At 38.7% G+C, this 14,713-nt stretch overlaps 1 protein-coding gene across 1 annotated transcript in view; it reads left to right on the forward strand.

Moving 5' to 3' along the window:
* ENPEP (glutamyl aminopeptidase) overlaps positions 1 to 14,713 on the forward strand; it is an 81,562-nt gene that overhangs the window by 54,109 nt on the left and 12,740 nt on the right. The window contains exons 12-17 of the mRNA XM_081123408.1: positions 7,457 to 7,593; positions 7,702 to 7,757; positions 12,982 to 13,132; positions 14,118 to 14,191; positions 14,301 to 14,405; positions 14,494 to 14,664. Coding sequence (XP_080979534.1) covers positions 7,457 to 7,593; positions 7,702 to 7,757; positions 12,982 to 13,132; positions 14,118 to 14,191; positions 14,301 to 14,405; positions 14,494 to 14,664 — 694 coding nt within the window. The remainder of the gene's footprint in view (positions 1 to 7,456; positions 7,594 to 7,701; positions 7,758 to 12,981; positions 13,133 to 14,117; positions 14,192 to 14,300; positions 14,406 to 14,493; positions 14,665 to 14,713) is intronic.

Genomic DNA, 14,713 nt, shown 5'->3' on the forward strand with positions numbered 1-14,713 from the left:
TATTCTAAAATATTAATTAGGTATTATTTCCCCTGGCAAGTAAAATTTTACCGTATTTCTAGTAGATTATTTATATAGAACAGCTTTGTTGAGATATGATTTGCATGCTGTGCAATTCACCCTTTTAAAGTGTACAGCCCAATGGTTTTTATTATATTCTTAGATGCATGTAACCATCACCACAGTCGATTTTTAAAATATTTCTTTTTTATATATCTTTATTGACTTCAGGGAGAGGAAGGGAGAGGGAGAGAGAGAGAGAAACATCAGTGATGAGAGAGTCATTGATCGGCTGCCTCCTGCACGCCCCGGCCCGAGAATCAAGCCCGCAACTGGGCACCTGCCCGGCCCGGGAATCAAACCCCGACCCCCTGGATCCTAGGTTGATGCTCAACAGCTGAGCCACGCCTGGCCGGGCCACACAGTCAATTTTAGAGCATTTTAATTACCTCGAGAAGAAACCCCTCTATTCTCCCACACCCCTAGCCCTAAGCAACCACTAATCTACTTTCTATCCTCATAGAGTTTCCTACTTTGGAAATTTCATATAAAGGGAATGATATATGTAGTATTTTGTGACTGGATTTCTCACTTAGCATAATGTTTTCAAGGTTCGTTCATCTCATGGCATGTGTTAGTATTTCATTTCTTTTTATTGCCAAATTATACTTGTGTCATATCAATATACCTTTTATATATCTATCCAGCAGTTGATGGGCATTTGGGCTGTTTTGTGAATAATGCTGCTATAAACACTTGTGTGCAAGTCTGTGTGGGTACAATAGGTGCTTTTCAACTTTGGGTTTTTTTACTTTCATTATAAATTCTTTTGTGATTTTTTATTTTTTATTTTTACTTTTACTGTAATCTTTACCAGCTTTGCAACTGCCAAGCTAAGATCCCTTTCTGTTGCTTTTACAACAAAACTTTTTCTTGGCCATTTATGCTGACAATTTAATTATAGTGGTCAACGACTCTGTTGAATCTTTCCAGAATTCCCCGATCAATGCAATTTTGTCTCGGCATTTTATGATTATGTTGTGTTTGAGTACCAAGCTCTATTTTTTCCTAAACTGTCTTCTGACCATTTTCTTACTCAGAAGCACATTTGCCAAAGGAAAATGGAGAATCAGAGAAAAAGGCACCTTTCAAAATGTGTAATAGCACTGATTCAAGGCATAACGAGGCCAGGATTCCACTGGGAGGCTTTCAGTGAACTTGGTTTAACTATTACTGCATATTTTCACCATTGATCGCCATTGGTTAATTGAAGGTTGGAGAAATGTCTTGGAAGCTGCTTGACTTGCTGTTTACAAATTTAATAGCATGAATAATTCACCTACACTGACACAATTTGCCTATCATTTTTTATGGAGTGAGGTTTCCACACAAGTGAATTTCTCAGATAACTAAAGCTTACTCAAGTACTTCATTAAATAAATTTCAAGCATTAACAACAATAAACATCTTTCTTACATGTTTTATATACATATTAGACAGAATATTTGAATAATGAATTTCATCTTTAATTAGTTAAATTATTAATTAGCTCTTTCAAGCAAGGATTTCTTGAGGACAACCTAAGTGCCAGACACAGGGATAGGCATGGAGACAATACTGAAAGGGAAAATGCACGGTCTTTATCCTGTGGCACTTACTGTCTAGGGAGGGTGTGGACAGGTCAGCAGGCAAATATAATATTGTGTCATAAGTGCCTCTTGTGATAATATCCAAAGGGGCTCACTGGAGAGGCACTGGCCCAGATTTGGGGGTTCAGGAAAGATTACTAAAGAAGACATCTAGGCTTAGAGGTAGGGGGCCTACAGGTAGAGTTTAAATGGGCAACAGCCTTGGCCAAGTGGAGACAGGAATTGTGCTCTGGACAGAGCATGTTAGGATGAAAGTGAGAGAGCAGGGCTCTCACAGAGACTCTAGCCCTCTGTCGTTAGAGTTAGAACTTTTTTTTTTGGCTATAACTAATGACTTACCTGTCTGTCCCCTTCCCATAGATTATTCCTTGGGGAAATGGAGCTTATTTGTGTGTGTGTGTGTGTGTGTGTGTGTGTGTGTGTGTGTGTTTGTTCTGTATCTCCTGCAGGTACCTAGTATTTTATTGAATGGATGAATGAACCAATCAGTGAACGAATTAATAAACTCTAATGTCCACAGAGCTTTGGTGACAAAACATATTTTTATCTGAAACTTCAGAATCATGACTGGTCACTTAGCCAGAAGCAAACTAGACATCTCTTCCTACTTCAAAGTGCCGGCTCCATTCTTAGGCTGTGCTCTAAGTTCCTGTCTCCTGTTTGGGGGCCTCCTCTGCTCTCGGCTCAGGGCACAGAGAAGATCAAGTCCTGAGAGCACCGAGTGGGCTGTCAGCTCAGGTTACCCGCCTCACCTCCCTCCTCTAGGTTTCCTTGATGAGTCATCAGCTAGAAACTTCCCAGGCAATGCTGGGACTTCCCCCAAGGCCTTTTATTTACATTTGTGTTTTACATAATATTTTAAACATTAAAAAAATAAACAAGCAATCTATAACTCAAGAAGAGAACCTCTATCACAGAAGCTTCTCTGGTTATTCTAACTTGCCCTAAAAAAAAAAATCTCTCTTCTTGCCATCTATAGTGGAGTTTATGCTGTCAGATTTATTAATCCTTATGCTTAGTATTATTACTTTATATTTAAAACATCATCATTGTTGTTTAAGTTTCATATGCTCTGACTTTTCTTTTTTAAGTAAATTACAAGCTCTGGGAATACACTAACTACAGGTCACTCTCCTTGTCCCCTGCCCGCCCTGTTCCCAGTAGGGTGAGTTTAGGAAGTCACTGCTCACTGGAAGCATGTCTGCCCCACTGCTGTGCTTTTAGAGGTTACCTGTGTGTACTTCATACCTCTCTCTATCTTTAGTATTAGCCACTATTATGGCTATTGGCAGTGCATCTACATTTAGTAGCATACCACCTTTTTGTTTTTAATCTGCTGCTTTCTAACATCCAGAAGAATTGAAGGATATCACGTGATATCAGATAATCAATCTTGCTAAAACATAATATTTTAAAATAGGCATCCCTAGATACATAGGGTCTAGGAGAGGATCTAGGACACAGTCCTTCACCATGACCGTGTGATGACTGTCTTCGTAATTCTTTCAAATTTGAGAATCCATTCTGGATGGTTTAGATAGCCAAATCCTAACTATCAAATAAGTAGGATATTACTAAGATTTGATAGTAGTTATATATAAGTATTTCATATCAAAATAATAATGGGAATATATTTTTAAATTTAATAGCAAAGAGAGAACAAGAGACTGTCTTTATTCTTTCAAGTTGAGCTTCATGGAATGTTTAGACTTTGAATCATTAAGGATTCAGTTTTGCAGGTTGAGAAGCTCAGTTTCATCAGTTCAGCCCTGGTCAAGCAAGTCTTGGAAGATTTATTCAGATAAGTCAAACACATGAGAATGCTAATTTGTTAATTTACACAAATAAAGATATACTTGCCACAGTGAACCAGAATACTCAGGTAATTAGGCTTCTTTTCCCAGGAAGAAAGTGTACTTAATAAGGGTAAAGAAAGAACTAAGGTAGATCAATTATTTTGGAGATGTCATCAAACTGTGATAGCCTTACACATCGCACTACCCAGGGGAGTCTAATTATTGCATTTGGAGGCTATCAGTAGTGACTCCACGCAATAAAAATTTCTTGTTCATGCAACAATCCAATGAAAGTGTTCTTGACCTGCCATGTCTCCTAAGTGGCTCTTCCCCCAAAAATGACTTAGCAATTCTGTTTTCTTTCTTCTTATGGTTCCATTCCCTCCTGCCCCTCATCTGGGGCACCCCTGCTAGATCTTTCGCATTTGGCCAGGTGGCAGAGGAAGATAATGAAGGGATCAGGCCTAGAAGAGCATTTATTACTTTTACCCACATTTATGGCCAGTTTTCAATCAGACATTGCCACCTAACTGCAAAGGAAGCTCATAATTAGAGTGTAACTGTACCCAGGAGGAAATGGGAACAGTGTGCTAAATAACTAACAAGTCTTTGCCACATACATTGTTTTCTGTAGAAGCAGCTCTGTCCAAAGATCTGGCACGTATATACCAGCTCACTTGGGCACCTGCTTCCTTGGGCAGGCTGGAGGCACACTGACAGACCTTCACTATCCAACTCTTCTTTGCAGGAGGTCTTCTCCATCACCAAAACCACTGCCAATGATAATCCTTCATCATCACAGTCAGGTTGCATCTTTCCAGATTCCTGCATATTATGTATTACATAGCAATACTACAGCTTTTTTTTTTTTTTCCCTGGGAGATTCTCTAGGCCATGTGCTGGAATTGAGAAGGGGCACAATCATTAATACTTTCTTGAATAAGTAACTTGTTGAAAACATTATCATAAATGGATAAGCAATCCATTTTACAAATTTCATGTTAGTCTTAATTCCAGAGATTGAAATTTTCTCCTTGACCCCAAATCCTGATAGTGCAATCTGCTTGAAATTTTTAGCTCTCTAGTAAAGTTTGTGTGCATTAGTAAAAAAGTACTATCCTTGTATATTTCAGCTGTTTTACTATTAAATAATACACAAAATTTAATAAGATATAAGCTGTCATTTTATACTGAAAAATAATTCACATAAGGATTAATGCAGCACAGAATTTTTATCACCAAAGAAAAATGTTTCTTTTCCTAGGAATCTCAGGCTATCACAAGCTGTCCAGTTGTCTAAAGTTTGTTATAATTATTCATATAAAATAGTACATTAAAGAGCTGTTATGTGTGCTCTGTTACTGAAATCTATTTGGGTTGAAATTAACCTCTGCATGAAATTTTGGAAAGGTAATTATTTGTCTTCTATACCATCTAGAAAAACAATAGAAGAAAAAAATAATTTTCTAGAAAGAACACCTACCTAGAAATAGTTCATTCAACACTTCTGTGCACAAAATTAGCATGAAAAGAAACAAAGTATTTCATAAATTGAGTAATAGAGTATGTGACCATTAAATTTACACTTTTATGTATATAAAACAAAATTGCAGGTGCTTACAATATAATTTCAAGTGAAAAAGATTACTAATCATAAAAACAGTAAGGGTCCATTCTGTGTATTGTGTGTTTTTACGTGCATGTATGTGAAAGCCACACACACACAGAAGATAAAAACATAATGTTACTTCTGGAATAAGCATCAATATTTTACTCCTAATTGCTTCATTGTGTAACTAAACAACCCAGCAGGATTTCGCTGTTGACAACTGTTCTGAAAGAAGCATGAACCTGGAAAGTCTTTAACTACTAATTTCCTGGATCTCAGCTTCCTCATCTATAAAGTGAGAAAAATCACAGTAACTTTAGACAGGCTTAACTAGGTATATATAAAGCACACTAAAATACTGCAGTGTTTAGATGGATTGCCAGGAACTTCTCAACTTTATTTATATTTGCTTTGCTATTTATAGAACTGGAGGCATATCCCCTTTCATAATAATGGGATAGCTACCATCTGTTGGACACATAACTATATGACCAACACTTTACTGTGTTATCTTATTTAATCTTCACAACAGCCCTGTGAGGGAATTTTATCCCTAGCTCCCTCATGGTGAACTGGAACACAGAGAGGTCAAGTGCTTTGGCCAAGATCAAACAGCCAGTAAGTCACAGAGCAAGGATTTTTCCTCCATCTGTCAGCCCCGCAAGTCCACTCTCTTTCTCCCCTAACACATGGCCCTGTGCTTCGCCAGAGGCTCTCCTCCTGATACAAACATTCAGAGGGTGCGTTTGCCAAAAGATTAGCTTCCTTTTAACAACCTGTCCACGGGAGAATGACAAAGAAAGATAAATACTACATGAGTGAGGTAAAAGTTTATAATTTGTCAAGTGTCTATTCTGAAAGGTCCTAAAGAAACATACTGTCCTGTTGAAGAGGGCACACATATATATTAGGAGAAACTACCGTGTCCTGGATACCTTCCAAACCTTGCAACCACTTCCAAAATTTAAATCACCTTTCCTCCCAAACGGATCCCTCTCCTTGCTCTGCAGCGTGACATGCTCGTCCCACCGTGCAGGCCCTTTCCCTCCCCTAACCCTCCACGGCAGGAAAAAAAAAAAAGAGTGTAATATGCAAAAACAAAACGATAAACTCAATAAATGGCTTCTTTAAATGCTAAAAAAAAAAAGAACAGAAAAAAGAACGGTGTTGATTTCGCCTGCGGTGTGTCTCTTGAATACATCGCCTCTCTTCTGTTTTCACCGTCTCTGCCTTAGTGTAAGCCCTCCTCTCTCTTGCCCTAGATCATTGCAGTGGGCTCTAGAATCTCCTTGCAATTGGTCTCTCATACCGCTATCAAAATTGTCTTTCTAGAAAACAAACTTAAGCCTGTTTTTCTGCTAAAAATCTTCACCATCTTACCGTCCTCAGCAGATGGATTCCTTAACGTGGCTCCACACTGAAGCCCAGCCCTTATTTCAGGCCTCATCTCCTGTTTCCCAATATCACATCCTACACTGTCACTACATCCAACTATTTGCAATTCCTCAAATATGTTAATATACTAAGTATTCCCACACCCTTATGTAAATTGTACTTTGTCCATGCAAACCATATTTATACACACACACATGATCCTAACAAATCTGGTCGTGTCGGAGCATAGCTATTACTTTAAGGGTGTATTTTACCTAAAACATAAGCCTCTGTTCCTTCAGTGTTGAGCTTCTAAAATCTATTTATTAGAGCCTTATGTAAATAGTGGATGCTACTTTAGAAAGTTAATTCAGAAAATCCATTGATGAAAAGGCATTGATGTAATCAATTGAAATAAGGAAGTAGAAGACTTTACAAAGATAAATAAAATTGGAAGAGCAAGTATGAAATGGATTATGAAGTCAAGAATGTCATGTTTGGATTTCAGTTCTATCGCAAGCCTTCTGGACATTTTAAAGCGTTGCTGATTCTCCAGTCATTATTCTGCTTAGCCATAGCCATTTCCATCCATTTGAATGTTGATTTAAATAAACAAACTGTTCTTTTAAATGTTTACATTTTTGTCGCCTCCCCAGGCTGTTCCAGTGAATATTTTTTGTGTAATTAATTAATCCATTATAACTTCTCTATTTTTAGGTACTGTTTTCTTTTAGTGAAGGATTGAGGCACAAAATTATTTTACACATTTGGCAAGCTTCTGCCAGTAAAAAGTATAAGTCACAAATTACAGGACGCTAATTTACATTCCTTTTTTTTTCAGCTTAGGCACTACAGTGACATTCTACAGTTGGGCAACTAAATAAGAATTAGGCTTTGGGGCTCAGGATCCAAATCAAACTCAGGTCTTTGAGCTAATATTTCTTTTCTTTCTTTACCCTCTGGGTCTAATTTCTGTGTTTACATTATATGCAAATATGTTTCTCATTAGTGTTTATTTACTACCACAGGAATAACTTTGAACTCTCCTAAGCCTGGTGGAAATGGTTTTCTCAAAATAAACCCAGATCACATTGGGTTTTATCGTGTAAATTATGAAGTACCAACTTGGGAACTGATCGCTACCAATCTTTCCTCCAACCGTGAGGTAAGAGTAGCAATGACTGTGAATTGTTTTATTTTTGTTCTAAGAACAGCATCTTAACACTTTGCTTTAAGAACCACATTTTTTACCTCTTTTTCTTCCTCTTTCCAGAGTTTTTCTTCTGCTGATCGTGCAAGTCTTATTGATGATGCTTTTGCCTTGGCAAGGTGGGTTTTGGAATGAGACTAGATCACTTAAAATACTGTGGATTTTGTCATGAATTTTTTTTAATGAATTACAACAAAATTTAAGAATGAATTTTAGTTTAAAATATTCAAAGCCACTATTTATAACATAATTGTTTTCTTTAACTTTTTTTTTAAAGTACGTATGAACCTCATAGCCAAAATACTGATATTATCCTTGGTTGGTGTTTCTCAGTGGTTACAGTGTTGGCCTGGGCGCCACGTAGACCTGGGAAATTAAGTGGTGAAAAAAGATGATTAATATTTTAAAATGTAATAGAACCATTTAGATTTTTTTTTTTTCCAGGAAAACTCTCCTGTGAATACATAATGATCATTTCCAAAGCTTAGCACCTTTGCTGTTAAAAATTACACAGATGTTGTAATATCTTTATAGACTAATTCCCATCACAACACAACACACACAGTTCTTTGTGCTTTAAGGAGTGAAAGCCTCTTGAACAGTTCCCTCTGAGGATCTATGCGTAAAACCAACAACTCACACAAGTCACATTTTCTCAGCTCCTTGGCCGTAGCCCCGTAACATTCTGAAGAACTGCAGAAAGGCAGAAATTGAAACAAATTTGAAAATGAAAAAACATGAAGAATCACACAACAACCAATCCAGAAAATACCTGAGATATGACCTGAGCTATTGAGGTACAGTCCAACCTCCTGCAACACATGAGCAAAACAGGACTCGGAGAGGAGCAGACTCCACCAGGCTCAGTTAGAGATGGGGCCAGACCACTCTGAAACTTTAGGAAGAAAAAAAGGAGGACTGTGTAGTTAGGCAAGTAAGTGCCTGGGTGAATTTATGCAGATCTACTCACGTGTTCAAAAAGAAGTGTAACTCTCCTGTTTCATAAACAGGACTAAAAGGGCGCATCTAAAAAGAAATGTTTTCTTGACTCCCCTGTCCCCAGATCTGAGGAGCTAGCTAGTTCTCTCACTGCCCTGGATGAAATACCAAGCTGGACACATTTGTTAAGATATGGAGTAAAAATTCACCCAGTCCCCTTGAGTCTCCCAAACAGGCTCAGTTCGTTATATGCCCAGTCCAATGAAACCATCAACGTTTTCAACTTCATTTAAAGTTATTTCAAGCCTCCAGCTCCGGCCAGCTTCAGGCCGGCCACCTGCGGTGGGAAATCAGTGCCTTGATTTCCCCTCCATTTCCCTGCATGGAATTTCTGCTTCTCACTCATGCTGCCTCTGGGTTCCCCAGCATTCAAGTGAGTAGAGCCAGTGAAGAGAGGAACACTCAGGACACGGGGCCTGCTTTTGCTCCTCTCTGAACCTCGTCGATGTTTAACACTGACTCTTCTCCTTGTGTGGTGAAAGCTCCCTTCATGAGGTGGTGTTTTTTTGGTGCTCACACCCATTCCATGACCAAGGGTGTTTCTCCTGCAGTTACCTTGAGGGGCAAGTGCACACGTCTGACCCATTTCTGGTCCTTAGCAAGTATTCATTTATTCTTTGCCCCAACAAAGTCAGAAAGGACAAGCCATCCCATGCAGTCCCATCTCTTGGTTCTGAGGTCAGAGCACTAGCCAGACACGGTGTCTCCTCCTTTAGAATCCTCGGAGTGTCAGACACCAGACCACTGTGCCTCCAAGCTCCAGGACACACCTATAAAATTCTCCAAGTGGTCCCATTACAGGCCCCTTCCCTAGGCTTGATGTGAGGGGACAACCTCATAGTCCACTGACAGCACTCCCCAGAGCCCTCGTCTACAGTGTCCCTCTCTCCCCCTTAGCTGCTCCAACCTCTTTATTAGGATGATGGTGCGTTATTAGCAAAGGGTCACAAAATCTGTTCCTGACCATGTGAGCCCCGATGGGGTGGGCCTGCATCTTACTTTGGAGTGTAGGCCAAAGGGCCTAGTTTGGGGGCCTTGCCAAAACTGACACAAGAAGATCCTCTGTTGTACCCCTGTTGCAGGAGGGTTTGTCATTTTTGATCACTTCTGTTGTGCTCGGCAGCCCTCTGTGTGCTAAAGCCAGGAGAGGGGTAAAGGCTAACATAAGGGAAAGCGGAGAGCTGGCTAACAAGCCCAGGGGTGGGAGCAGGAGTTTCTGGGAGAGGGAAGCATGGCACAGAGCACAGCTTAAAGGACCAACTAAGCCAATGATGCAAAGGGAATTCCAGCCAGGTTTTAAGGACCAGTGGCTCCAACAATATGCAAGGTGAGGAACAGGCTAGCAAATAAACACCCCCAGGTGAACATCAAGTTGACCAGCTTGCAGAGGTGACCAGAGGACCATACAGAACCAGATAAAGAACTTTCCTACGTCTCTTGGATGCCCCCCCACACCTTTTTTTTTTTTTTTAAAGGAGGAGTTGGAAAATGGGAAAAGATAAAGGGGGGTCTAGTTGATTGCAAAGAGACTGTTTTAAGACAGAAACCTGAATTTAATTGGCAAGTTAATGCTGAGAGACCAGATATATGGAAACTTTCCCAAACTCTCCACAGCACCTGGAGGCCTTGCTGAGCATGAGCACCTGGGGTCCATCCCATCCACCTGGGCACCTCTCTCAGTTGCTCTACTATCCCATTTAAGAGCCGTGTTTAACAGGATACTGTGCTGAACTTGGACTTCTCTCTGAGGACTGTGCAGTCCTTCCAGGCCACACCCAGGGAAGCAGAAACAAACCTTTGTTACAAGACTCCCCGAGCTTCCTGCGTGCCCCAGCCCAAGATAGGAGGGCCCCTTCATTCTCTTCTTCTCCATGAGTCTGGTGGGAATTTCTTTAAGTGATAACCTCCATCCTTTCTACACTAGCAATTACAGGAAAGTCTATGATTCGAGGCCTTCCGGCTGGTTCTCACTGTCTAAATGGAAGCTTTTGGAACAAAGAAAATTCTCAATCAAGCCTGGCTTTCAGAACTGCTATTTGCTACAGGTTTAAAAAGAAATGGAACTTGAGACTCAAAATTGATTAAGAATGCTCTTGGGTGGAGTTCCCTAGAAGCAGAGTCTGAAATGGGGGTTCTAGTCCATGTAGTTATTGCCAGAGTATCTCTCAAGGTAGAGAGTGCAAGAAGCAGGATGGGGCTGGGGGGCGGGGGAAGCTGAGCAGAGTTATGGCCTCATCTGGAGTCTAGCTCTGCCAGATTCTACCGGGAAGCTATGAATTGTCCCACAGAGTGGGACCAATTAGAGGGACCCAGGCAGGTTTGTTGCATTCCTGAACCAGACGATTGATCAGTGGTTAGGAGTAGGGGTTGCAGAACCTCTTAGAAGCAAGATAGGTGTATGTGGTCAAGGGCTGTTGCCTGAAGCAGGCGGCAGCTGTTAGCCAACGCAGCGTTGTAAAGAGATCTGGGTGGGGCACTATAGATGCCTTTGCACTGAAAAGATAGTTCTTCACTTGTAGTCCCAGCAGTATCAGCATTGCCTAGCAACCTGTGAGCAATGTAGATACTTAGGCCCTACTTCAGACTCACTGAATCGGAAATTCTGGGGATGGGGCCCAAGAATGTGTGATTTAACCAACTGCCCAGTGTTGCTGATATATGCTCAAATTTGAGAATCTTGGTTCTAAATGGTATTGCTTTTCCTCTGAAGTATCAGATATCACTGATTCCATGGGGAGGAGCTGCAGAATACATTATCTTAATTCTCAAAATATTATCTTCTGTAATATCAAGCATCAAAAATTCACTCCCAGTCCAGTGTTCTGACCATATGACTTAGACTTAAAGAAAGCAAGTGCTATCAAAGTGGAACGCTTTCATAGCTATCAAGTGTGCTGGAAAAATAAGATGTTAAGACAGGATATTGATTTTTCAACATTTGAATACATAGTACTTAGTCAGGACCTCTCACATTTGGATCATCAGATTCCCTCCTTCGATTTATGATACCCAATTAGCCAATTCTTCTGGTCCTTGTAACCAAGACCCCTCCAATCTTTTCACCTGCCAGAAATGTGCAGCCCACTTGATTTCTGACCAAATTATCTGCCATTCTTCCTAAAATTTCATTAGCCTCTTTGCTAATTTGATCCTTAGAGCAACAACTATTCTTCAGAAGTATCCAAAGAAAACACTGACTAGACCTAATTGTTGCTCTATCCTTGAAGAAAATAGAGAATCATTAAAATTAGAAAATTATCAAGTTTCAAATGTCAACACAACTTCTATATTTTTTTACTTAACAAACATTCTCAATAAAACACTCCATTTCTCAATATTATTTATACTTTTCCTAGGGAGGTTGAATGCTCCAAAATATAACTCCTGCTAACTCAGCTCAGGAACTGAGAAAATAAGAGAAATCAGCTCTCCGAATTGAAAAGAAAACTCTGTATCATCTCTCATTAGTAAAAATCATATGATGTCGAAGATGTTTATTCTTCTTTATCTCTCCAATGCTAGTTCATCATCTAATCAAACTCTTAGGGAGAATTCATGATGTAATTACATTCTCTACTCACAAAATGATCTCAAGTACAACAGCACTCAGCGCATCACTATCACTAATTCAATAATTTAAAATGTATTCTTTAAACTTTCAAAATGTAATTTGGAAAAACAAGATTCCCATAAAATTCCTTCTAAAACCTAGGCTAAACACTGAAGCATGAGAGATTTCTAAGAACATGATTTCAGGGGGTCCAGAATCCCTTCTAAGGAGGAAGAAATTGGATTCTTTAAACTTCTAAATGTCCATAGTAACTTTTCTGGAGGAACAAAATTCACTTTTATTTAGCCATATTATTGGGAAATGTATTAAAAAGAAGATGTTTTATGGGAAATACAAGTTCAGTTGGAATGTTTTAAGCATTCATGATTTGTGAGTACAGTTATTCATGTTTCCTCTTCCAATGCAAATAATTTCAATAAGATATTTATCATCGTATTTGTCTATTATAATTAGCTTCTGAACCAAACATTTTAAAGTTTTATTCATCAACCACGTAGCTAAATGGCTTTTGTTTTATCTGAAAATTTGCCGCAGGGATTTTTCGAATGTACATCTTAATGTTCTGTCTTCCCCTTTACTATTGAATGTTTGAAAATATATCATTGTGAACAAAATTATTTGATTAGGCTTCAACAATACATGCATTTTTCTTAATGGTGTAATAGAAGGATTCTCATTAACCTTGAATTCTATAGTCCCTATATTAGTTCTTTCAGTTACATGGAAACTAATTTATCTTTTTAATTAACTGTGGTTTGTTTTTCCTTCCTTAGAGCTAAACTTCTAGATTATAAAGTGGCTCTGAACTTGACCAAGTATCTCAATACGGAAAATGACTTTTTACCATGGCAGAGAGTCATTTCAGCTGTAACCTATATCATTAGCATGTTTGAAGATGATAAAGAGCTATACCCTGTGATTGAGGTGATGTTAATGGTTTATCTTGTGAAAGTAAATGCTTAGTCATTAGCAGAATAGGAAAATTTCTGAGAGGAGGAGCTCCTGGGAGACAAAAACATAGCTTCCTTGCCAAGTGAAATCAAAGGAAAGTACAATGACTTGACTAGTCAAAGCAAAGAGATGCTATTTATTTTTTCAACTTGAAATGTATCAGTATTTCTGGTTCAGTATACCTCTTTAAGATATATTTTAGTGTTACAAGGGATACAATAATTAATATTTCATTTAAAATAGGCAACATTTTAAATTGTATATACTAACTAGGTCCTATTTTTAATGGATTCATCTAGGTCAAAATGAATTTATTCTTCCCAAAATATAACTGCTGTTATTTCCACATTGAGATTTTATTATGAGGTAGCCATTTTAAATACTTTGTGATTTCTGTAACACTTTGGCAAGACACTTGTAATTTTACACAAATTCTAAATTCGAATCTCTGGCTCTTCCACTTAGTAAATGAAAGACTTTGGACAAATGGTTTAATATCTTTGAGTCTTAATTTTCTTTGTACAATAAGAATGTCAGCACTTGGCTGCCTATGGTAATGGGATAGTTAAGATTTTATAATATAAATGTCCTTTGTAAATCCAAAGGCAATACACAAATACTGAGATAATGTCATTATTACTATTTCATCAATACTTGAGCAAGTATGTCGAGTGTTATTCTATTTGTTACAAATGTTAAGTGAAAAGCAGAAGCTAAAAGAGGTTTACCCAACATTGTATAAAACACCAGAGAATGTTCAGGATGTTCTTATCTTCAGGACTGAAGCAATATTACAATGTGATCATAACTGAATCTATCCCTTTCCTAATGACAGGCCCACAGTTTTCTGAACTAGGAAGAAAAAAGGTTATAACCAGGGGGCTGCAGATGATAATACTTGAAAGATTGTTGACAAATAATGAATTATTACTCATTGTATGTGGTGCTTTTATTTCAGGAGTACTTCCGAGGTCAAGTGAAGCCGGTTGCAGACTCTCTGTCATGGAATGATTCTGGAGACCATCTCACAAAGTGACTTTTTACATTTTTAAAACTAATATCCATTCAGTGTCTGTTTGTGTGTTTTAAAATGTGTTGAAAAATGCTTACGGCCCTGCTTTGCGTGTGTTTGTTTTCTAAGGTTACTCCGTGCCTCTGTGTTGGGGCTTGCCTGCAAGATGGGAGACAGCGAAGCCTTGGGCAATGCTTCCCAGTTATTTCAGCTGTGGCTCACCGGGAACGTAAGGTAACTGCTCACCATGTGTTCATTTCTAGAAGACTCTAAACTGTGAAACAAAAAATGAAGATCTCTGAAACACTGTTTATTCTTCTAGGATTCCTGTAAATCTCAGACTTCTGGTGTATCGGTATGGAATGCAGAATTCTGGCAATGAGACTTCATGGAACTACACTCTTAGTCAATATCAGAAAACTTCATTAGCTCAAGAAAAAGAAAAGCTGCTGTACGCATTAGCCTCAGTCAAGAATATTACTCTTTTGTCAAGGTAAATTGGAGCTTTTCTTTTTTTACTTCTTTGAATGGTATTTGCTGGG

This window comes from Miniopterus schreibersii (genome assembly GCF_964146895.1).
Source record: "Miniopterus schreibersii genome assembly, chromosome: 1".
Lineage (NCBI taxonomy): Eukaryota > Metazoa > Chordata > Mammalia > Chiroptera > Miniopteridae > Miniopterus > Miniopterus schreibersii.